The following is a 25,357-nucleotide window of genomic DNA, read 5'->3' on the forward strand; positions in this document are numbered from 1 at the left end:
AGGAGGGGGAGCAGCCGGGCCATGTCCCCGTGTCCCCAAGGTGTGCTGTCCCCCAGGGCCGGGCTGGGCAGGTGCCACCTCCCTGCTCCCGCTGCCGCGGCCGCTCGCCGGGCTGCGCTCCCCAGCTCTGGCTGCCGCCGCTCCCGCTCCCCCTTTTCCAGCCTGGGGCTGGCACCGGGCCCGGCCGCACGCGGCTCCGGGGCTGATTGCAAACAGACCGCAGACACGAGCCCGGACACACAGTCCCGGCGGGAATGTGGAGCATCCCAGCCCTGGCTGGTCACAGGTGACAAAAGCTGGTCCCATCCTGGCACGCGTGGCACCGTGCTGGGGTGCAGTGTCTCCCCATTCCCATTGGGAACATAGAGTATTCCAACCCCATACTGGCTCAGTGCAGGAGGCACATGCTGGGCTGCAGCATCCCCCATTCCTGTTGGGAATGTGGAACACCCTGGGACAGGTGACAGAGTGCAGGAGGCTCTGGTTTGAGGTGCTTTTATTCCACGTTACTTGCAGCCCCCGCGCCTGGGTCAGCCCAGCCCGGCCCGGGCGCTCCCAGCGCTGCATCCCCAAACCCCAGCACACCCAGGGGAAAAGCAACCGCAGCCCGGAGCCGGGCCTTGGGATGAAGCCTTTGGAAAGCCCCAGTGAGGGGCGGGGGGTCCCTGCCCCACTGGGCTCTGGGCAGTGCTGTCCTGAAGCAGGACAGGCCCTCCGGACCCCTCCCATGAGGGGACACGGGGCAGTGCTGGAACTGGCACCCCCGGGATTGAACCAGAGCTCACTGAGCAAGGGCTGGGGAACTCCAGGATGGGCCTGGGGGTCAGAGGCCCTGTGAGAGGAGGGCTGAGCCCCTCCAGCATCCACCTGCCCCTCTCCCCTGCTCAGCAGCTCCCAGGGCAGCCCCAGCTGGCGACTGAAGGGAGGCTGGGGGCAAGACCCCTGAGCCCCAGCTCCGGCCAGGACACGCTCCAGAGGGACGTGGGAAGGCACCAACTGGAGGACTGGCTCCCAGGGCACGATGGAGGCGAGGTGGGTGCCCGAGTTACGTGGCTGCCCTGCAACCCTTCCCTGGGAGCTCAACCATGCTCAGTGGGGGGACACGGCACCCGGAGGGGACACCCCTCCCTCAGCCCCTGCTGGGTGCCAAAGCTCACCAAGCGGTGCCAAGCCATGAGCTGGCATGTGCCCACCCTGTGCTCCGTGTCCAGGGGTGCCTGTCCTACTTTGGGAACATCACAGCCACCTGTCTGTGCTGCCGGGGCTGGTCAGTGCCAGAGCTGTTGGGATCCAGGCACTCAGGCGGGCAGGGAATGAGAGCAAAGCTGTGGGCAGGGAGATGCCAAAGCCTCCCTCTCCCCTTGGGTAGGAAGCGGGCACAGGCAGCTCCCTAAGCCCCCCCAGCTCCCCCAGGGCAGGCTGGCAGCAGCTGAGGATGGTGGGGGGCCAGCCCATGCACGGGGCTGAGGAAAGCGTTGGTTGTCCAGGCTGGGAGCCCCCAAAAGGGAGCGAGGAGTAACCGGGGGGCTGGAGCCACCCGTGCCTGGCTCCACAGCCCGGGCTGGAAGCTGAAGGGAGGAGAGGGAAGGGACAGGCGCTGCCCGGCCGCTGCGGGTGGCTCCGGGCAGGGGCGGGGCTAGGAACGGGGCAGGCTGCACATCTCGCAGTGGTCCGTGCCCGGCTGGTTCATGAAGGTGCAGTGCTGGCACGGCCACATGGCCGCGGCCACGGCGTGCGACGAGCCCCCCATGGCGCCGTACTCCTGCAGTCCCGGCAGCGGGACACCCACCGTGCCTGCGGGAGAGAGCCCGGGGCAGTGCTGGGATCCCTGCACACCCCGCCCTGCAGCCCCCTCACCAGCCCTGCCCCACCCCTGCAACTGCTCCAGGACAGGCTGGATGGGGCTTGGAACAACCTCCTCTGCTGGAGGATGAGCTTTAAGATCGATTCCATGACCAAGGAACAGCTTCCTCCCCACAAGCCTCCAGCAGCCTCTGTGGCAGCTTGGCAGTGGCTCCACACAGCCCCCAGCCAGCTCTACCAAAGGGACAAGGGACCCCCTCCCTGAGGGACACCCTGCCCCAGGGACCCCCCTTACTGCAGAGCTGCTCGATGGTCGCCCACTGCTCCGATTTTTTCCAGGTCTGTGCAAGCTCCTCATTTTTGGTCCTCACAGCTTCCAGCAACAAGCTGATGCTGTCCTGGAAGTCACAGGTGGGAAATGAGCACTGGGGACCTCTCCAGTGCATGGCAGGACCCTGAATCTGAGCTGTTCCCCTTTTCCCAACATCTTTGGGGTGCCCCAGTTTATCCCTCTGCTCCCCAGCATCCAGACAGATCCCAACACCCCAAAAACTCCTTTCCTCTGCTTCCAGCAGCTATTCCCTTCCCTGTAGGCCAGTCCCAACTCCCAGAGGTGCAATCCCTCCATGCTGGAGCACTCCAGCCCCCATCCCTGTTCCCATCCTGATCTCCAGCTGCCCACGGTCATCCCGGCTGCCTCGCACATGCGCAGCCTCTGGCGAGCACAGCCCAGCTGGATCTCACCAGGAAACTCCGGCGGTGCCGGGGCAGCAGAGCTGCACAGCCAGGACCTCGCTGGCCGGCCTTGAGTTCTGGGGGCTCTGATCTCCTTATTGTTCCCACCAAATTCCTGATTCTGAGATAATTTTAAAAACATTTCCAGCTCTGGGAGCCGCAGCCAAGTTGGCTCTGGGATCGTGTGGACAACCACCCCCCTCAGTGCTCCCAGCAGCTCAGGGGCTTTGTGTTTAGAGTTTACAAAAGGTTTAAAAACTCTTTAAACCTTCTCCCAACAGCTTGGATGGCAAGAGCCATGCCCTGCCCAGGGTCATGGGATGGCAGGAATGGTCACCTCCACCCACTTGAGGGACCCCTGGAGGGGCTGAGGGCCCTGGGATGGGGGGATGGTGTGGGGACAGGACCCTCCCAGCCCCGTTACCTACCCGCAGAGGCATGACCTCGTTTGTGACCAGGAAGAGGAGCAGATGGAAATCAGAAATGATGTCTAGGAAAATGGAGGAAGTATTTTGGGACAGGTATGTGGCCAAACTGTGGAAGTCCTGGGGAGAGGGGACAGTAATGAAGAGAAGTCAATTCCTATTTGGATCCACTTGCAGATATTCCTGCCCCTCTGGCTATTGTGTGCAATGTGCAGGGACATTCCCAAAATCAGACCCCTGCCTGGCTGACTGAATCCCAGCTAACAACTTCCAGGAAAAATGATGGAGCTCCTCTTGAGCAACCCCAGCACCCACAGAGCAGATCTTAGATCCAAGAGGTGCTGAGGGGGAGCCAGGCAACTCCAGCTTTGTTCCTACAGAAAAGAGAGGGGACAGAGCAGCCCCTTCCTCCCCATCCTCTGCCTTGACTTCTTGCAGGAACAGCTTTCTGTGCTTAAAGATTCCATCCAGGAAGAGAAGGCAGCACTCTGGGAGCAGAACAGACCCCAATGTCAGCAGGTTTGTGCTGTCACCATGGGGCTAGAGCTGCCTGGCAGGCACAGGGAGCCCTGATCCCATCGTGGGGTCTGGAGCTCAGCACCAGCCAGCAGTCAGCATTGGCATGCAGACACTGCTCCGAGCAGGAAGGACCTTGGCAAGCTGAGCCAGGAAAGGGTGACTTGAGGGCAGGAAGGGGTGACTTGAGGGCACAGCTGTCCCTCTGCAGATGTCAGTGAGCATGAGACAGGCAGAGCCCATCCCTTTGGAACCTGGCTCCGTCAGAAATCGCCCCTCACCTGAGTTTCTCCCAGCACATCGCGGTTCTCGATGGGGAATGGATTTTGAGAAATAGAAAAAGTGTAGACTGGATCCTTGGGGAAAGTTGTAGTAATCTAAAAAAAAAAAAAAAAAAAAGAAAATAAAAAATCCAAGGAAGGATGACCAGAGACCAGTGGGATATGGGAAGCAAGTCCAGATAGCTGAGAACAGCCACAGTCACGATCCCAGCTCAGCCAAACACTGAGGGACCCTGCAGGGATCTGATGGCTTTTAATTTAATTTATAGTGATATTCCATCACCACAGCCCTTGGCTCCCTTTCTAAAGAAGCTGGAGGGACATGATTGGTTTGGTCTTGACAGATGCCATGGAGAGCATCCCTCACTGCACAGGGCACTGAGACACAAATCCTGGCACAGCTTTGCCCTGTACCAGGCAGCTGCTGCTAGAGGAAGGTCCTGGGGGATCCTAATGCTCCTTCCACCCCTCTGTTTTGATCCCAGTGACACCCCAGGTACCTCAGAAAAAGGTGCCTTCACTCCTGCAGAAACTCCCTTGCTCTGGCACTGCCTGTGCCAGGGGCAGCTGGACCAGAGAGGCTGCTCCAGGTGGATCTAATGGTTGTTGGCACCACTTCCAACTCCAGCAATATCATCTGGCATCCCAGTTATTTGCTTTCCTGCCTTCCACACTGTAACTTTGTTTCCCAGCCCCAGGGCTGAGCTGTGCCGTGCCTGGCAGCAGCTCCGCTCCGGCCAAGCTGTGCCAGAGAGCGAATTCCCTCCTCCAAGAGAAGGCATTTCTGGACAACCTGCTGAGTCACTCAAAGGAGATGGAGCCCTAATTGCTGCTCTGGAGTTTCCTCATTAGGCAGTGCCCGGGACACAGGTCCATGGGGCTGCTGCTTCCCGGCCATGTGGCTCTGGGCCAGCTCAGAGCCCTGATAAGGCACCAGGCAGTGCTTTCCTGGAAAACAAATGTGTTCCCTGGCACCAGACTGACCCCACGGAGCAGGGCAGCCACCTCCCTGCTAGGAATGCCTGGCAGCAGCAGGCAGAGGAGGATAATCTGTCTCAGGGATCCCCTCCACTGGGAATTTCAGAGGTGGGTTAGGAGTTTGCTCCAGTCTGACCATCTCCTGTGGGAAGCAAACACGTGCAGGGAATACTCACGTCGATGATGAGGTACTCGACCGGGAGCGGGCGAGCCAGCTGGGTGATCTCATTCCCAAACTTGTCTATGTCCTGAAAGAAAAAGAGCTGGATTATTCCTGAGCCTGGAAGTGGTGCGAAGCCCAAGGGATCCTGCCCTGGAGTTATTTGTGCAGAATCCTGAGCTCTGGCAGATCACTGAGGGTGTGGAAAATAATCTGGATGGGTGGTGCAGGAGATCTCTGTAATTCCAGCATCTCTGCAATCAGGATCTCTGTTTCCTTATGAGCCAGGAGAATGTGGGGTCACATCTCACCACAGAGAGGCATAAAATTATCCTAGGAGTGTACAGGTGGGATTCTACTCCATGACCCTTGTAGGTGGGTGCCTTCCAACTCCACATATCCTACGATTCCATGACTTTAAATGGCATTTAGGCAGCAGCTCCATCTTAAAGAGAGGGACAGGTCACCTCTGTTCCTCAGCCGAGGCAAACCTGCCTTTCTGCAAGTCCAGGAGTGCCTCACCCAACTCTTCATGTGGGAATTGGGAACTTTCTCAGACCCAGACCCTTGGAACCAGCACATCCCACGGCGTAAACTTGTTTTGCTTTGCCAGACGAAGGGAACATAAAGTTTAATTAGGCAGACAAACGGCCGGCATATGTTCATTAATCATAACCTGACAATTAGACGTGATTGATGTCAAACACGCCGGGTTCAAACGCCGCTTCGGAAATAAATCCCGGAGAACTGACACTTTTCATTAAAGATTCCGTACGAGGGGGTTGTGTTTTCTCCCTAAATCATCACTTAACGTGGCATAAATCATTCATGGAGCCCCACATAAATCATACACCCGTAATTCCCAGCCAAGGATGTTGTGCTGGACGTTCCATGGGCTCTGGGTGGCGGAGCTGGATCTGGAGCTGTCACCCCTGGAGTTTTAAGTCCTGCTCTCCCCGTGTGGGATGGGAGCAGCATTCCATGGGCTGAGCCAGGAGCACCATGCAGGGCTCTGCTGACTCCAGGACTCCCTCCCCTTTCTCCCAGCCGTGTTTTCTCCTGGAGAACAGCACTCCAGCACCACTCCCCCGCTCTCCCTGGTGTTTACACAGCACAGCTATGTGCAGCAGCAGCCAGCACCATCCCTCTCTCCGTCAGACCTCGCCCCAGCAGGCTCCAGCACGCTGCTCCCCTCCAGGCACAGCCCCCCTTCCTGACCCCCTCCCCAAGCACCCCCTGTCCCCAAGAACTGTTCCCTCTGTAAAAAAATCTCCTTTCCAGTCTTTGAAGCTCCTTTGAAAGGCAATCCCGATAAGGATCTTTGCTCCTTGCACATGACAGGTTGTGGCCTCAGATCTCTCAGACTCTGACAGGAGCAGGAGGAGCTGTGGAGCCTTTTTTTGGGAGATCACAGGACCCCAGAGCCAACCTGCTTCTAGATCTCAGTGATACCACAAGAGGCAGGAATCAGATCCAATCAGCTTCCCAAACACAATCCTGCCCCTGCATGAAGGGACCTGCAACAACTCACGCATAATTAGCCCATCTGGAATTCATTTTCCAATCTAATTAAATTCTAATATGCAGAAACATTTTTCCAGCACCTGTTGGCTTTAATCTCCCCCTCTGGGGATTTCCATGTTAAATGCCTGCTTTTTCATGGCATGCTGCTGAGGCCTCCAAGACATCCAGAGACTGGAACCTCGCTCCCCCCGATCCGAGGACAGGACAGGACAGTCCCACAAACCCCAACATTCCTCTCCCACCACCACAATTATTTAATAATGTTTTAAAGGCCTTAATGAACATCAAGTTTGGATCCTTAACCTGAGCTTGGCATCACCAGGACTCTCCTGTTATTGCTGCAGCCTGAGACCCCCAAAGCCCAGTGGCACCAGCTCCAAAGGGAGGCCAGGAAGGGGTTAATGGAGCTATGAGCATTTGGCTTCTGGACAAAAATCCAGCAGCAAAGCCTGGAGGGTCTGGACAATGCATCATCCCAGTGGAGATTGCATCAAAACTGGGATTAGAGCTTTCAACCCACTGTTTGGAGGCAGGAGCTGCACGGGGATGAGGGTGAATAAGGAAAAGGGTGGGAACACAGACACCTCAGCAGGATAGAAGGAATTCTGGGTGGCCTCAGGATTATCCATGAAGGGTGAGGGGAGCAGCCAAATGAGGAGCTGCCAGCCAGGAGGGAGGCTGGGGATCCGTGTCCCAGGCCAGCCGTGAGTGTCCCAAGCTGTCACCGTCCCACGCTGGGAGCATCCCCCATCCCACGCCGCTATTCCCGACCTGCTCCCTCTGCTGAAGGCACGGTGGAGCTCTCAGCCATCTGTCCTTGCCATGTGTGGAGAAATCCCAGCTTTGCTCTTCCCTCTGCTGACTCCCAGGCACTTTCCCGGGCAGTCCTGCCCCTCGCATGGGGAACTGAGGCGCAGAAACAAAGCAACTTCTCCAAGAGCAAGTGACAGGTCAGGGAGAGTTGAAACCCTTCCCAGGAGACTCCTGCTGAGCTAATCCAGCATCCTCCTCCCTGCAGCAGCTGGGACATTTAAGGCTAAGGCAGCTCATGAGCTGGTGGGAGGGCAGCCAGGGAAGTCCTTCCCCGTCAGTGAGCGCTCCCCGCAGCCCGGCTCTCCCTGGGAAGAGGATTCCCAATGCCATGGTAGGACAGCCTGCCTCAGAGGTCCTGCTGGGCTCTAATAAAAGCAGGGTCCTGGCTCAGGGCTGTCCCAGGGAGGGATGGGACACGTGTCACTGGTGCCAGGCCAGGGCTCAGCCACAGGAGACTTCAGAGCACGTGCTGCACTCGAGGGCAAAGGGCTCTTGCACAATGCTTGTAAAGGGTTTTTGTCTTACACCACCCCAAAGAAACTCTGGGGGAATGTTAAACCCTCCCAAAGAAACTCTGGAGGCACATTAAATCATCCTAAAGAAACTCTGGGGGGATGTTAAGGCAGCTGGAAAAATGCAATTCACTGCAAAGATGACAATGACATCGTGTTTGCACTGAGCTGTCACAAATACCTCTGATAAGAGACAAAGCCAGCCAGCCCCCAAATCCAATTATCCAGGAGTTTTAAAGTGTCTTTAAAACATCAGGAATCTCTTCCCAGAGCTGATGAAGTTAATGGTGGAGCAGGTCAGCACCAGAGTTCCTGGGCCAGTGGACTGGGAGGAGGTGACAGCAGGGATGGGGTGCAGCAGCACCAGGGAGGGATCCCCCAGCTGCACCCTGAGCATTCCCTCAGTGTTGAATATCAACCCCAGGTACATTCTCAGTGAAATCCAAATCAATCCAGCTGTTTTCTAAAACCAGATGGACAGAGGAGGCTGCTCAAGGACAGAAGACAGGATGGAAAATTGTGTGGAATATTCAGCTGGGCTCACCCTCATCCAGCTCAGAAATTGGGTGAAGTGGCTGTTGCAACAACATCATCTTCAGTCACAGGGTCTTTATCCCAACCTGTGTCTGTGTCTGCACATCATGGACTCCTTCCTGAGCTCTGTGTGCTGAGCTGGCCAAGCAGCACGTGCTGGTTATTCCCTGTTCCAGCTGGAACCAGAGCTGAGCCCTGATGCTTCCCAGACACTCCTGGAGGCCGGGAGGGATCCATTCTTTCTCCTGGCTAATCTTACCTGAGGAGGCACCTCAGAGCAAAGGAACTTGTTCCCACAGTCCCCAAACCCCTCGAGTTCCCCACTGGAGCAGAGCTCTCCCCTCCTGAGCCAGGACAGCAACGGCTGCGAGCCCAAAGCCAACTCCACAGGGGTGGCTCCTCGGAGCAGCAGGCAAGGGGCCAAGAGAAAGGGAATGGTAAAGAAATACAGAAACCACCCAGCTGCAGGAAAACCACAGGACAATGCCAGTGCCATCAGCTTCCCCATTTCCATGGAAGAAAAGCAGCTCCTTTTCCCATTCACAAGCCAGAGGTGAATCCACGGCACTGCCCTTGGACAGATCTGAGTTCCACGGATCCTGCCTCACATCTGGCTGTTCTATAAATACATCCACACTCCACAAACATCAGCCTCCTGGTCCTCATCCAATTAGAATTAATTTGTAGAGCTCCTTTCATCCTAAAGGGCTTTTCAGATGAATACTTGGATATTGTATGGGAATGCACATGGGTTTTTCTCTGCACAGTCCCAGAGAAAACAGTAACTACTCCAAAGTGCAGCTTTCTCCCCAAATCTGGCTGGGGGGGGTCAGAACTGAGGGGAACCCCACATCACAGACTGGGGACAAAGGGAGAGCAAGGTACTGGACCCCAAAGATTCCACTCTGTGCCACCAGATTCCTGCTCCTGGAGTTCACCAGGGCTCGGACACGGCTGTTGTCACCATCCCAGGATGAGGTAGTGTCTCTGATCTCAAGCCTTGCACATTTAATGGGACCCTAAAGGTTTCCCAAGCCAGGAGTGACTAAGCTTTCCACAGATTTAAGAACATTTAAAAATAATTGAGGGATCTTAGAGCCAAATCTGTTGAAGGCTGAGGGAGAATCCCACCTGGCAGGGCCATCCTCAAGCACTCTGTGGAAAGGGCAATTAGGGAGAGAAGCTCTAAAACATGAAATCAGCTGCAGCCCGACCCAGTGAATCAGTGGATGATGGAAATTTCCACGGAAGGCTGGAGCCATCCGTTCCCATTTTGTTTATCTCCCTGCTTCAGATTAGAGATGGGAGTGAAGCCCTTCTGGGAACACCCACCAGCTTCCTGCTGCTCCCAGCACCCCGGGTGGGCCACATGTGGGCCACAGGCCTGCAGGACCTCCTGCGGGGCTGCCCCAGTGTGGCACAGCCTGGGCTGCTCCAGAGCAGGATCAGGAGATGCCAGAGATGATCTCATCCTCCTCACGTTCGGGGCCAACCTTTGCACACCCGGCTCCGCTGGGCTGTGATCGGCCCTGGCTTATCAGCTCCGAGGAGGAAGAGAGAGCAGGATTCCATCTGCTCTGCCTCTCCAGCACTGGATTTATTCCAGAGGTGTTCCTTGTTTCTAGGTAGGGTCAAGGCAAGCCAGCAGCCTGGCACTAAGGGTGGAAACCATGGAGATTCCCAGGGAAACCAGCAGGAACACACTGGCCAGCTCTATTCCCATTGCTGGAGCACAATCCCCTCGTTCCACTCCTCCTCCTTCCTTATCCTGTGCTCCTCAAAGAACAGCTTTACCACAGGCAGCAGGAGCACACAGGACAGGAAGGAGATAACTAACAGGGTGATGGATGGCTAATTAGCCAGCAAGCAGTGCCATTAATTAACTCCTCTGTCCCTGCTCATGGGGCACCAGGAGTCCTGGCTGGAGCGGCAGCGCTATCAGGATCTGCAGGGAGCCTGATCCAGAGTTCCCAACTCGGCCCTGCAGGCACAGGAGGGGCTGAAGGGCTTCAGGAACAACTGGCAAGAGAATAATGACATTCCATCCATCACCAACAACCCCAAAGTGCAGCAGGCAGGGACAGCAGGGGCACCTCATGTACTTCCAAGACCCGTCCTGCAGAGCTGCCTCCAGCTCTGGGCTCTTCAGAGCTGGAAGGACATGGACTGAGTCCAGAGGAGGGGGGCATTCATCTGGAGGTATTTACTTGGATAAGTCTCCAGGGAGACCTGAGATTCCCTTCCAGTGCCTAAAGGGGCTCCAAGAAATCTGGAGAGGGACTTTGGACAAGGCATGCAGTGACAGGACAAAGGGAATGGATTTCCACTGCCAGAGGCCAGGGTTAGATGGGATATTGGGGAGAAATTCTTCCCTGTGAGGGGAATGAGGCACTGGCCCAGTTTACCCAGAGAACTGGCTGTTCCTGGATCTCTGGAAGTGTCCAAGGTCAGGCTGGACGGACTTGGAGCAACCTGGGACAGTGGAAGGTGTCCCTGCCCATGGCAGGGGTGGAATGGGATGAGCTTGAAGCCCCTCCCAACCCAAACCATCCCACGACTCTGTGAAATTGAGTATTTTGGATGCATATTTTCCCTGCTGCTCCTCAGGATCAGTGCTTGCACCCAGGGGCACACCCCAGGCCCCGAGGCCTCACCTTGTAGAAGACATCAGGCACGTACTGCTCGCTGCTGGACTCCTTGGCGTAGCCCAGCTCCGGCGCGTCGCGGCACGGCAGCAGGCACTCGTCCCGCACCAGGGCCATGCACTGGTTCGACACCTGGTACCCCTCAAAGTGCACCTGGTTGTCAGGACCACCTGCAGGAGGACAGCATGGTTAGAGATCCCAGCATCACTGAGGCTGGAAAAACTGATCCACACGTTGTCACCCAGGCCAATGTCCTCAGACGCCTCTAGGGGTGGGGACTCCATCTCACAGCCCTTCCCATGAAAAAATTCCTCTGAAAATCCTGCACAGGGGTGATTTCCCAGGTGTAACTCCAACAGAAACTGGAAGAGCAGCACTAAGGTTGGACTCAATGATTTTGGAGCTCTTTCCCAACCTGAATAATTCCAAGACTCCATGATTAAACTTAAGGCTAACAGTGATGAACACTGAGATGAAGCTGCTGCTGCCTGGCAAGAATTCCCTCTAAACTCCACATTTCCATAGCCACACACATCTCCACAACTATCCCAAGAGCACAGAGCCCAGGTAACAGCAGGAATGCTCTGCCAGGAGCTCCAAAGAGGAGGAGCTGCCCTTTTGGGGGCTCTGACAGCATCACTCTCCACTGCCCTGCAGGCATCTCCTCCTTTTCCAAACAAAACTCAGGCATGCAGCTCCTGTGGCCCTGTTTCACTCCCAAGGATCCCTGAGCTGCAGATCACCTGGTCATGCCAGGCCTGAACAGTGTTTTCTCAGCCTGTACTGGATGCTTTGGTGGAAATCTGACATGGAAAGTGGGAATTAAGAGCCTGGCTCATGGAAGGATCACATGCTTGGCGCTTTCATTTGGATAATGTAAGCAACATCAGGTCATGTGTCACTGGAATACAACTGGAAAGAGAGAAGGGAGGCAGATGGTAGGAAAACGTTACTATTTCCAAAGCTAGGAATTCAGGAGGGAATAGGAATTAATCCATGTGGAGGATTTAAAGGCAAAATTGAGGCAAAGTATCCAAATACATTTCTGCAGCACAAAAAGAGGGACTCAAGTGTTTAAATAGAACCTGCTGGGCTGACTGAACAGAGGAGAATGAAATCAGCTGGAACAGCAAAGAGGAAATATTCCTTTTCTACCCTTTGATCTGTAACCTCAATCACTCACTGCTCCAGAACAAACACTCCTAGAAATTGAACATAGACCAGGACGGGGGAAGGCCTGAATGCAGTGTGTTTGCTCAATAAAACACCTTGTTTAAAAAAAAATTAAATAAATAAATATATATAAAAAGAGAGATACAGATCTATATTTAATGAGAGATGGATGTGTTTAGCAGTCTGGAACATACAGGCACAGGCCTGTTAACTAAAAAAAGAGCTTTTTCACTGAAAAAAAGGCCCTGGGAACTCTTACAAAGCCAGGCTCAGGGCAGGCAATGTCCCATCCCACTTTCACTTTTCACTCTGGATGTTATTTGGAAGTCATGAGGGTTTTTTCATTGTGTTAAACAGAGCCAGAACCAGCGATTCTGCTCCAGGGAAGGTTTAAATGAAGACATGTGTCATCCCATGGAGAAGAACAGAGTGAACTGGGAACACTCCAGCCCTCCCAGCACATGCCAGTGTCCCCCCTCCCAGCCCAGCCCATCTACAGAGACTCCTGAAAACCAGAGGGTTTAACCAAAAGCTCTGTGGAGGAGCTTCTGTTTTACTCAGCCAAAAAAATGTTTCCAAACACATTTTTTTTTATCCCTGACAGATTTTTTTCCCTGTCAGGTTTCCCTGACAGCGACATGAGGGAGGTAAAGATCTCTCCTGAAGGAGGAACTAATCCATAAGTCTGAAGTGTTGTGGTTCTGCACTGCTGCTTCCAGGCAACAGAATCTGGAGCTTAAGGATTTGAAACAAAAAGTGAGCAACAGTTGTTGCCCTGGCTGCAGGCAGAGAGTGATTTCTGGGTCAGAGATGTGGGGCTGAGCCTCAATTCTGTCTCTTTAAACAGTTGTAAAGTAAAAAACGGGCAAATAAATAAGGAGTGAGTAATCGTAGAGAGAATAAAACAAAGAATGAGGAAGTATTTTAGTTGATAGAGCAAACCCCTTGTTAAATAGGACAGATGGGGAGCAGGACATGTCATTTTTGGCATATTCTTCTACTAACAAGAGGTAATTCAGGTGAAGCCCAGAGGGCTGAGGCCAGTTTGTACCTGTAGCCACAACTGTGACAAACTTGGATCCAAAGTGCCCATCGGGAGAGAGGCGACAGATGTTGGGCTGCTGGTTCTGGAAGTTGCCAGCTGTGATGCACTCCTCTGCACTCAGGAAATACGTGTCCTGAGGGGAGAGCACGGACTCCAATCAGCCAAAGGACAAGGTGACGTAGCCCAGACCTATTTCCCTGGGCTGCAGCCAAGGAAAACGACCAACACCCCAGGAAAACACGCTTTCGTGGAAAGCTGCTGCAGAGCCCAGGACAAGAATGTGACCTGTCAGCTCCCCAGCCCTGGGCTGCCTCAGCACTGTCCCACATCCAGTCCCACCCACCTCTACACACCTTTTTTTTTTTTTTTTTTTTGAAAAATCAAGTTTCACTTTCCAAATATGGATATCACTGGGTTTACAAGGACAGGAAGCTGAGGAGGTCGAAGTTTGAGCCACGTATGTGTCACAAAGCCCAGCCCATGGGAACATCCTCTGAGTCACTCTGCCTCGTTGGGTTTGTCCCTCACATTCCCCTCCACTCCCTGGAGTTTTCTTAGCCCTAAAAAGGGCAAGGATAGCTGGGATTTTGGGAAGTGCTTCCCTGTGAGCAGGGTGAGGCCCTGGCACAGGGTGCCCAGAGAAGCTGTGGCTGCTCCTGGATCCCTGGAAGTGTCCAAGGCCAGGATGGACATTGGGGTTGGAGCAGCCTGGGATAGTGGAAGTTATCCCTGCCCATGGTGGCACTGGATGAGCTTTAAGGTCTCTTCCCACCCCAACTATTCCATGATTCCATGAGCATCATTTCCTCAAAGCAGGGGTGTGTGAAGAGCTCCAGCAGCTCTGCCTGCTTCCCAAACAGCTCAATCCACACATTTCCAAGGGTTCCAGCTCCTTTTCCTTAAAAGTGCCTGGAAAACCCCATCTCCCAAGAATTCCAGTGCAGCCTGGCTCAGCTCTCTGCCTGGCAAAGGAGCTGGAATTCACTGGGAATTCACTGGGTCACACCTGGATCTCACCTTGTTCCTGCTGTATCGAACGGTCCCTTTCCGTGTGTCTTCAGAGACCAGGTCAGTAAATATCCAGCCAACCTACAAAGGGGGATGGAGAGTTGATTTAAGGAAAAAAAAGGACAAAAAAAAAAAACAAGAAAGAAAGAGGAAACCAGAAGAGCTCAGACACTTTCTGCTCACAGGACACTATGTTCTTGGCTCCCCTCTGCCCTGTGCACAGTGCCTGCAGGGAATGGCTCTCCCAGCTGTGCTGGGCTCCTTGGAATCCCATTTCCAGGAGCAGCAGTGTGCCAGCTGGCCAGCCAGGGCACCTGCAGCATTAGGTTTCACTATGGAATATTTTTTCATGGAAAGATCTGGAGGCTGCAAGAGGCCTCAGTGCCACCACCTGCTCCCTCCCCCAGCATTTCCTACGGAGAGTCTGGAGCAGGATCCAGAGCCCACAGGTGACAGAGCAGCTCCTGTGGCCCCAGTCTGAACCTCTCACACAATCCCAGTTTGAACCTTGCATGCACTGGTTAACAGAAAGCTGATACTGGAGTGTGATTCATTCCAAACTGGAGTGGGCACTGACCCCAGACAGCACATTCCAGCTTTTTGTGGTACAAACACAGCTCAGTGAATCCTTTCACACACGTGTGACATGTCCAAACACCTTGGGATCAATCCTTCCACACAGGAGTGACACGGACACACACCTTGGGATGATCCCTCTCCACCCAGGTGCCAACCCCAGCTCCCACAGCATTAACCCTTCCAAGGCAGAACCCATCCCAACTCCCCAGAGCCCAGGCAAACCAAACCCTGCACCCAGCACTTGGTGACGTGTTAAGTCCCATGGATTAAAAATATCTGATGGGAGAACATGGAAATAAATAACACACAGAGAAGTTTTGCTCCAGCCTCTGGCAAGGGATGGGATCTTATCTGGGAGAACAAAGCCCTCCCCAGATGTTTACAGTCTGCACTGAGCCTTCTCCCAGGCGGGTTTTCTCCAGCAAGTCAAATCTTGTTTAGTGTACATCCCATTCCTGGCATTCCCACCATTCCAACGCTGCTCCCAAACCGGAAAACATCAGCACAGGTTGGAGGATTGTCAGGAAATCAGGGAATCCTGATGGGATTGCTGCAGGCTGGAACTGAGAGGGACCTGCACCCCTAACCCCACACACCATTGACTCCCTGCAGCACCAAGGAGGGGAACACAATCCAAGGGCAGCCCCTGCTCCTGGAAACGGAGCACAGAGGCAACTCCAGCTCCATCTGGGCCAAATTAGCACTTGCCAGGGAGATGTTCCCAGGAATGGCTCCTGTTGGAGTGGAAAGAAAGGCAAGATGGGAGTTTGTGCTGCTTTGCCCCTGTTACTGCAGCCACACAGCCCTGTGCTCAGGAAAATCCTCTGGATTGGGTTTCAGACCTAAAAATGTAACAGCTGCTGACACTTTAGCAAGATATAGATAACCTAGAGGGTCTTAGATAACCCCATGGAGCTGGAGAGAATTGCTGACCACTGCCCTGCCCCACACAGACACACGAGATCTGACACATCCTGACCTTTCTCAGGCCCAGCTTTGCCGCGATCTCATCCACAACCTCGGCTTTGGGATCCTCCAGGATCTCCAGGCTGTTCTGGGTGCCAATCTGCAGCACAGAGACACTGGTTAGTGACACAGAACTGGGGAAAAAACCAGTACAGCCACTGGGCAGTGAGGCAGAGGGTGGGAGCAGAAGCCTGGGCTTCCCCTCGGGCATCGCCACAGACTGGTGTCACCCCAGAGACCTCCCTGTGCCACTCTGCTCTCAAGCCACACTCCCATTTGTTCCTTTTCCACTGACAATCTGTTGGATTTTACTTGGCAGCCGCGCAGAAACCATGAGGAGGAAGGAAACACATGAGGAGCACTCGGCTGAGGAGTGGTGCCGTGCCCCACCTAGTGGGGACTCTGCTGCTCCACACAAACCCATCCTCAGCCTCTCCAGCATTTCCTCTTCAAATCATTTAGACTTCATTCTATCTAATTAAGCTGCTTCAATTTTCTCAGAGAGCTGGTAAGGAATTGAAGCAAGGGCTGCAACTGTTTTTTTTAGCACAGAATCTGCTGGAAAGCCAGGAATCAAGGAAAGACTAAAAGTGAAATTCACTGTTACAGTCACCCTGGATTTAAACCATCCAAGGATAAAAAACAACAAAAAGCAAAACTGGCATTTAAAATTCTTTCTGTGACTGCAATGGACGGTGATGTTAAGGACATAAATCATGTCCTCTTTTCCTCAGGACAGTTTTCCTTGGGGAGCAGCAGCTGGAAATACCAAACTAAAAAGGTGTTTGTGTGTTCCCTGATTCTGAGTCAGCACTGAGGGCCTGGGTTTCACCTTTTCTCAGCACAGTTTTCCTTGCAGCTGGAAGTACTGAGTGTTATTTTCCAAACTGAGAAAGTGCTTGTGTGCTCCCCAGTTGTGAGTGGCCCCTGGGTCTCACCTGGGGGGGTTCATAGATGGCTGCCACCTCGGCCCGGATCCCCAGCGGGATGTCTTTGTGCTCCGTGTACCGGCCGTACAGGTAGCCCAGATGTTGGTTCCCTGTCTTCCTCCAGAAGTCTAGGAAGCGATCTGCAATTGTGTGGTTCTCAAACATGATGTTGTCAACATGCCTGTATTTCTGTTTGACAAAGTTCAAGTGTCAGGCCGTCCTCTGCTGGCTCTGGTCCCTTCCCAGGACACACACCACCCTCCGGAGCTGGGTCCTGCACAGCGGGGCTGGGGAGTCTGGGGGAGTCTGGGGGGTCCCTCCCTCCTCCCTCTGCTCAGCTCCCACCCCTCAGCACTGCTCCCTGCTCAGGCTGGAGTGTGGGATGTGCTGAGCACCCCCAGCACCTTGAGGGCTTCACTGGGACCTTCACCCCAAGAGCCTCAGCAGGGAAAAGGACACTGAAATTTAGGAGGAAACAAGCAGAACCTGAGTGGCCTTTTGGATCCCATGAGGAAAAGCAGCAGGAATTATCACCAGTTTTCACCACCAGTGCTGCCAGCTCAGTCCTCATGCTGGGAAGAATGGGCATTTTGAAGCCCATTTTGCAAAGCCTGAAGACTGGACAGGATTGCCCTGACAGCTGGAGGCTTTGTGCTCCTGGCTGGTTTTTTTGGAAGTCACCTTTCCCAGACTAAAAGCCAGGTCCCCTGGCAGGTGCCCGAGCCCCTCTCACCTGTCGGTTGAGGGTGATGGCGCTGGGCTGGCACTTGGTGCAGATCCCCTCGGGCCAGGGAGGGTGTCCCTCACACCCCGACTTGATCTTACAGCTGATGTTCTCCAGGGCTACAAACTTCCCTCTGGGAGAGGAGAGAGAAAGAGGAGAAGGAAGAAAAGGCTGCTGTTAGCTCAGTCAATGTTTTTGGAGCAAACATTTATGGAGTGTGTGGGAAGCGAGAGATTGTAGCACCACAGCAAATCGTCCTTTCATGTGCACAAGGCATCCTGGAAAGGGAGATTCCCTTCAAATGAATTCTCAGGGACTTGAGCTGCATCTTCCAAAAGAGACTTTAAAAGTCTCTTTTAGAAATAGAAAGGAGAAGATTAACTTATGTCCCCCAAGTCTGAGAAACAGGCTTGGAGCTTGGTGTAATTGGGAAACTTTACTTCCATCAGGCTTGTTTCCTGGAAGGAATTCTATTGCCACAGGAAAAGGAAATATAGAAATAAAATGGGGACATAAAATGACAGACTAATTTTCCCCTCCTGCCTTTTCCTTTTAACATCAACTTTTTAATGTGTTTTTTTTCTCCCCCATTTGCCATTCAATCCTCGTGTCTAACACTGAGATCTGTCTGTACTTTCATTTGTGTTAAAAAAACCAAAGCTCCAACCAGATTCCCTTAAAGCCAGAGATTTCCTTACTTGTCTGCCCCTCCAGTCAGCTTCCTGATGTAGGCATGGAATGACATGTGCTTCACAGGAGGCTCCAGATGGTTCAAATAATCCTCATCGAAGGGCTGCCAAAAACACGGCACAGAGCAGAGCCAGGTCACACACCTGTCTGATAACACCCTGATCCCTCAGCAAATGCATGTTCCACACTCAACCCCGCCAATGTGGAAGCAATCAAGGAAATTCAGGCTCATTTTCAAGGCAGCTACTACTGGGATGCAAACAGTGGAGTTTTACAACGGGGAGTTTTATGGTGGCCTCCTGCTCCGGGAACAGATTGGCCCCACAAATCAGAATCTCAACAGCAAAAAGCTTTTTCATTTCACTATCTAACAACAAACAACAGCCCAGCTGTTCCAACATGGCCAAGGACTCTCAGAGCACTTCCAGCAGAGGGGAAGAGCCATCCTGGAACAGCCAGAATCCCCTCTGCTGCTTCATGCCACAAGTTTGGAGCCGTCACTAAAGCTGCTTCAACCTAGAAAACCATGGAGTGTTTGGGTTGGGAAAGGCTTTAAAGCCCATCCCATTCCACCCCCTGCCATGGGCAGGGACACCTTCCACTGTCCCAGGCTGGAACAACCTGGCCTTGGGCACTGCCAGGGATCCAGGAGCAGCCACAGCTTCTCTGATCACCCTGTGCCAGGTGGTTAAACTGGGAAGTGCTGGGATCCAGGAGAGAGGGGATAAAACAAGAAAATCCAGGGAAAATTGAAGACTGAGGGAGAATGCAGCTTTCTTGAAGCACTTTCTGTTAAACTCATTACTGCAGAAAAAACAGCTTTAACCAGGATCAACCCAGGGCCACAAAAGCCTTGAGCTTCAGTGATCCCAGAACCAGCAGCTCTGGCAGTGCATGGCAGGATTCCAGCCTGGAGCTGCCACCTCCTGGCAGGCAGCATTCCTAGGAAAAGTGTTCATACTGGGAGGAACTGGGGTGAGTCTGTAGCACCTTCCTGGGGCTCTTACCTCCAGTGGGACACAGTGCACACATTTGCCCAAGGGGCCATGGCGACACCTGGGCAGAGAGAGAGAACTGGGGTTAAATCTCATTTCACCTGGAAACTGAAGGAGGAATAAATCTTATTTAATAATGGAAAAATCAGCCTGTAAAAGTTTCTCTGGAGTAAGTTTGGTGTGGAAGATGCACACGAGCTCTGAGCAATTCTCCATCCCCCACGTGGCAGGGTGATTTTAACAAAAAGCCACCCAAAATGTTCATCCTTTATCAGGCAGGGCAGGAACAACCAGCAAAGTGTGTGTTTATCAGGCAGATAAAGTCCTGCTGGGTAGAGTTACAGAGGGGAAAACATCTCCTTTTGTGGTGATTGCTTTAAAAAAAAAAACCCTAAACCAACAATAAAACATCCCCAGCAGCAGGTCAGTGCTGGCTTCCAAAGGAAGGGCCCAGGAGAGGAGCAGTGAGGTTGGGCTGTGGAAACAATGGAGGTTTTTTAAGGATGTTTTGTGGCAGATAATGTACACAAAGGAGAGTTAAATGCTACTAAAGCACTCAGCATCCTTCACTGGAGATTGATCCACACTGCCAAAGCCAGGAACCAGCCCAGACAACTCCTTTTATCCTCACAGCCTCCCCTGGGCCTCGGCTCCCTGCTAGGAACAGCTCCATCAATTCCTCTGAAAAACGTGGGCAAGTTCAAGGCAACATTTCTGCCACAGAGTGGTGGGTTTGCCTTTACTGCTCCAGTGATGTGACATCCCATCATTTATGGTCAGCTGGGAAGGTCAGGGAGGGTTTAACACAAACTTCCTCATTGCTGCAGCACTGAAGATAAACCACGTGGAGAACAACCCCAAGGGGAAGGGCAAATCATTCTGTTTTACCTTTAAAACTTTCCCTCCAACCTCTTCAGGAGTTTTATTCTGGAGGGTTCCAGCCCCAAGGCCACAACCAGTGCAGACATCAGACTCAACTGGGATATTAACACTGAGTAATAAAAGCCCCCTCCCAGCAGAGGATGTTTTAGCAGCACCAGAGCAGATTTTGGGTGGGTTTAACTTGTTGTTGTGTTATTTTTACACAAAGAGAAGCTGCTTTGTTTCCCTAAGCCTCTTGCATGGAAGAGCTTTGGGAAGTTGGACTTTGGTGCATTTTTGTGAGCAAAAGGGACTCCCTGGATCCATGGAAAGATCAGGCAGACATGTGATGAAGGGAAACCAGAGCAGGCAGAGACCCAAATCCCACTTCCAAACCTCTGCCACTGGAAACTTCCACTCCTTCCCTTCCATGTTTTCCTTTATGAGCAGTGGCTGAATCTGAAGGCACAGAGTGCTCCTGCTTGGAACAGTAAATCCTGGAATGATTTGGGCTGGAGGGACCTTAAAGCTCATCCCATTCCACCCCCTGTCATGGCAGGGACACCTTTTAATATCCCAGGCTGCTCCCAGCCCCATGCAATCTGGCCTTGGACACTCTGTGCCAGACACCCTCACAGGTAAAATTTCTTCCCTAAATCCCATCTAACCCTGCCCAGGAAGAATGCAGAATGTTCATTCTCATCTAGAGAATTCCACATGCTTTAGAAGCACAAAAACCAGGCTCTCCTCCATCAGAACAATGGTTGCTCTGAGTGAAAACTGCCAAAAACCCCTGGGATTTGGGCACCTGCCTCCTCCCTGGGCTCACTGAACCTCCCAGGACAATGGCAGGGGCAGTTTTCCCTTGAGAACATCCCCAGGACACTCAGGATGGTGGCAAGGGCATTTCCCACAGTATTTTCCTGACTGCTGGGCTGGGCCATCACACTCCAGGCTCTGGTGAGCCCCAGACCCCTGGGCAGGAACAGACCCAGCCCCACTCACAGCTGCTGGTCTCGGTTCCGGTAAATCTTCCCATCCTGCTTGATCAGGTACTGGTCAATCTCATCCTCCACCACCTGGGGGGCCCCCCCAGGCCGGGAATTTTGGGAGACAGAGGTGTCCATGGTCTCTGAGGAGGAGCCAGCGGGGCTGGAGGGATACAGGAACAGCATATCCCCGTGCCTGCAGGGTGGGAAACAGCACAAGGGTAGTGGGAGGTGTGGGAGACAACTGCAGGTGCTTCCCAGCAGGCAGCCAACTTCCATGGAATGTGAGAAGAGTGTGGAATGTGGCACAGATTCCAAATAGAGCAGCACAGGTGGGAGCTGCTCCATGAGCCACCTTTTCCTCCTTTTATTTGCAATAAATGCAAATTCTTCTATCAAGAGACAAAGCTGAGGGAAAAATATGGAGGAGGGAGTTGGGATGAAGGAGTGAAAACAAGGATGTGGGAAAGAAAGGTGGGATGAGGTAGGGAAAGGAGGGATGAAAGGATGAAAACAAGGATACAGGAGGGCAAGTGGGGGGATAAGGAAGGGAACACTGGGGAGGAGAGAGAGAAAGTGGGGATGAGGCAGGAAAAGCTGAGACAAAGAGGTGAAAGCAGGGATTAGGGAAGGAAATCCAGGATGAAGCCTCCCCACAGCACACACACCCCAAGGAGTGACCCAAGGGACAGCCACCACCTCTCCTGTGTCACTGTGACCCCCAATTCCAGCACAGCCACCAAGAGCTCCCTCCCCAATCCCAGAGTGGAGCTGGGCACTCCTGGGATGTGACTTTTCCCATTTTGGAAGCCCCAAGCAGAGCTCCCCTCCTGGTGAGGACTCACTTGATCTTGAGCAGGTTGAGGGATTTGTTCTGTGCTGCCGTGATCTCCCCGGTCCTGTTCCGGTTGGTGTACACAGAAAAGCCATTATTCCTGAACCCAAATTCCTTGGCCACCTGCAGCACAGGGAGAAGGGACAGGGTGTGAGGTGTGAGCCTCCTGAAAGGGGCTCAGGGCCACAGCTAATCCCAGAGAACTTCTCCTCCAGAAATTCAGCTCAATTCACCCTCATTCCTGAGCTCGGGATAACAAGAGATGGAAACACCTGGAAAAACAAGCAATGGATTAAAGCAGGAGCTTAAACAACTCAACCAGAACTGTCTCTGCCTCACACAACACAAATGCAGAGTTTCAGCTGCAGCCAGGCAAGCACTGCATGACTGGAGGGAGAAACTTCTCCATTTTCCCAGTCTTCCTGCTCCAGCTGCACCAGCACACAGCACCAAATAATTCCATCCTCCTGCAAGCAGAACTCCACAATCCACACTTCCACCTATGTGCATCTTCAGCTCCATTCCCACCTCCCAGCTGCTTCACTCAGCTTCTTCCTGCTGTTCTGTCTCATTTCCTCTGCTTTTGTCCTCTCTCCCATGGAATTCTCTCCCACAGCAGCCACCTCTCAGTCCCCAGGCAGGTTTTCCCAGCTCAGATTAAGTCTGGTTTACTTGGAATCACTCCAACACCTCTTCCCAGCAAAAATAATTTGCACATTTTGGCCCCTTGAGAACTTCATCAGTTTCAAAGTGGCATTGAAAGTTTGTCTATTTGCCAGGTTGTGCCCTAAATTCTGAAGTGAAAGGCTTTTATTTTTATTAATAAAACAATCCCCGTGGCTTTGGTCAGAGTCAGGGATGGGATCCTGCCCACAGGACAAATCTGATGAGCCATGAAGAGCTGTCACATGAGCACAGCCACGAAAAGCAGTTTTTTTCCCTGTCAGCTTGGCTGTGATTTGCAGCACAGAGCAATCCCTGTGAATGGGAGCCTCTCACAGGGATCAGCTCCTGCTCCTCAGGCCACAGAATTCCATTTTTGGGGGCAGACAAATCCCACAGCAGGTTGGAGCTAATTCCTGATCCTGAGCACACCCAGAGTAAATTTTTTTGGTGCTTTTCCACAGGATGTGCCACAGGAGACAAGGAAGATTCTCCAGCCCTTTATTCCCTGAGCACTTCTGGAGCAGATCCAGGTTAATTCCTGGTATGGAAGCAGCAACCTGACACCTCTCCAACTCCAGCTGTCCCCCTAACACCAAACTCAGCCCCTGGGTGAACATTCCAGCATTCAAATCCACAGCACAGGTAGGAGAGACCTGGATTTAGATAAAACACAGACCTGAGGTGGGAAAATTTGCCACTTTCCTCTTCCAAGCAAACCCTGCAGCAGGAAATAAACCCAAACATGTCTCTGCTCCAGCTCAGCCAGAGGACAGAGCCTTCCCCAGATCAACAGGCAATTCCAGGTGCTTTTGTCCTGGCAGGAAGTGTTTTCCAGCCTGATTGTTCCCTCAGGTAACCTGAGCCCTGGAAAGCAGCAGCTGGTTCTGCACAGGCTCCAGAGATCCTGGGAGCTGCTCCTGCCTTGGCTGAGGCTGCTCAGAGGCTGCAGGGAGTGTCCCTGAGCCAGCCCTGAAAAACATCAGGGTTTTCCCTGGCCAGGTGGGAATGCTGTCAGGGAATGCTGGCCTGTCTGGGCCACAGCTCCAGACAAAGCTGTGACTCACAAAGGGAAGGTTTCCACCTGCTCCCATTCCCTTCCCTTTGGGAACACACGTCATGGAGCAAGGAACCCCCAGTGCCAGGGCTCCAGAGCCATTCCAGGAGGGAAGCAGAGGGAGAATTGCTCACTCCTGAAGAACACAGAGCAGCTGCATCACAGCAGAGCCAAGAGCTCCTCTCCAGGAGTTCCTCCATCCCTCCCTTGCTCTCTCCAAAACCAGACTGGAAACCCAGGAGCACACACAGCACATCCAAACCACTTTCCAAGCCCAAATCCAGCAGCTGAGCCAGCCTGGAACCTGCCTGGAGCAGCAGGTTTGACCATCCCACACCTCCCCTTCTGCTTCCCAGCTGCCAGTTCTTTGGGAGAACCCCAAAAAAGAGAAGCTGAGGGAGTTTTTTCTGTAAACTGGTTATTATCCCTCTAGAACAACACAAGCTATATCAATCAAAGTGTGTTTTTCCACATGGAATGCTGTTCCTCACTGCTGCCAGGGGGGTTAAACACAGATCTCCCACAGGACAGAGCCACAGGAGCCCTGCCCATCCCATGGGAAGGCACTGGGGATCCTGGGGTACCTTTTTGAGGAACGTTCCCACCGTTTCTCTCTTTGTGGCCGTGATTCTCTTCACTCCCTCTGGCGACTGCACACGGATAATCTGGGAATGAGGGAACACTGAGTCAGGGAGGGGGGACAGAGCCCACTCTGAGCCACCAGCCTGATGTCCCCCACTCCTCCCTCCTGTTTCCACCTTTCACAGGGTCTGGAAACAGCCAGGAGAGCAGTTCTGGGTGAGCCTGTGAGCCCAGGGGGAATCATTGCAACGCTCTGGGCTCTTCAAGGAAAACACCTCTGGCCAAAGCTCTGACCTCAGAGATGGAATTAGACCTTCAGGAGGGTGGATGAGACCTTCCAAGGGGAGTTATTCACACAGGCACCGGCCCAGCTGGTGTTACTGGGCACTGCACTGGCCGTGGCTGAGCCCCGGTATCGAGGGAAGGGGGCAGAGCCGCGGGGCTCCAGCTGCTCCCGGGAAACCTGAGCTCCTGCCCGGCAGCAGCTGCAGACCAGGGGGGAACGGGCGAGGGGAATCCTGCGGGGACAGGCAGAGAGGGGACAAATGTAAATATCGGTGTGCCCGGAGCGCTGAGGGGGGCTGGAACAGTTCTAAAGGAAACTCTCAAGCGCTCCGGTGTGACACGGGGACAGGGCAGGGCAGGGGACACGGGCAGCTGCCCTCACCCCGCAGGAGCCCCTTCCCACTCTCCCAACTTCCCTCCGGGGAACAAATCCGCCGGGCCGGGGCCGGGACCCCTCACCGGAGCGAGCAGCCCCTTCTCCTCCCGGCCCGAGCCCCCCGCCCGCTGTGAGCGGCACCGCGGCCTCACAGCCCCGATCCCCGCGGGGAAAACCACGGGGAACCGCTCGGGAGCTGCCCGGCCCGGCCCAGCCCCGGTACCGCGTCCCGGCCCCACAGGAATCTGCTGCCTCATCGCCCCTCCCCCGGCCGCACTCACAATGGTCTCGGCCATGGCGCTGCCCGCGGGCCCGGGGCTCGCCGCGCCGCACGGACCCGGCCCGGTGCGGCCCGTCCCGCTCCGCTTCTCCCGGCCCTTCCCTTCCCTTCCCGGCCCGGCCCGGCCCAGCCCGGCTCCGCCCGGCCCGGCCGCCGCCTCCCGGCACCGGCCCGCCCTCGCGCCCGCCCCGCCGGCCCCGCGCCCCGCGCTCGCGTTCCGCTGCATCAAGGTTCCTACTCCGGCGTCACCACCAATTCGTCCCCCCTTACTGCCTCGGTGTTACCGCCATAATAGTCCCCCACGCTGCCTCGGTGCTACAGATACAAGTGTCCCGTCCCGCCGCCGCGCTCGTTATTTAGTTCCGCACGCAACCAGACCCCCCCCACCCCCGGT

At 54.0% G+C, this 25,357-nt stretch overlaps 1 protein-coding gene across 1 annotated transcript; it reads right to left on the reverse strand.

Moving 5' to 3' along the window:
• Positions 1 to 479: 479 nt before the first annotated feature.
• On the reverse strand, positions 480 to 25,074 carry NPLOC4 (NPL4 homolog, ubiquitin recognition factor). The gene is made up of 17 exons (XM_056506039.1): positions 24,965 to 25,074; positions 24,025 to 24,105; positions 21,731 to 21,843; positions 20,902 to 21,081; positions 19,048 to 19,096; positions 18,049 to 18,143; positions 17,360 to 17,483; positions 16,636 to 16,815; positions 15,711 to 15,797; positions 14,162 to 14,233; positions 13,151 to 13,277; positions 10,936 to 11,096; positions 4,915 to 4,986; positions 3,761 to 3,856; positions 2,967 to 3,083; positions 2,099 to 2,201; positions 480 to 1,794 (listed from the first exon to the last, which is right to left on the reverse strand). The coding sequence occupies exons 1-17, from the start codon at positions 24,977 to 24,979 to the stop codon at positions 1,637 to 1,639; spliced, it is 1,830 nt and encodes a 609-aa protein (XP_056362014.1). The 5' UTR covers positions 24,980 to 25,074; the 3' UTR covers positions 480 to 1,636.
• Positions 25,075 to 25,357: the final 283 nt, after the last annotated feature.

Source organism: Oenanthe melanoleuca, chromosome 18 (genome assembly GCF_029582105.1).
Source record: "Oenanthe melanoleuca isolate GR-GAL-2019-014 chromosome 18, OMel1.0, whole genome shotgun sequence".
In the NCBI taxonomy this organism is placed as follows: Eukaryota; Metazoa; Chordata; class Aves; order Passeriformes; family Muscicapidae; genus Oenanthe; species Oenanthe melanoleuca.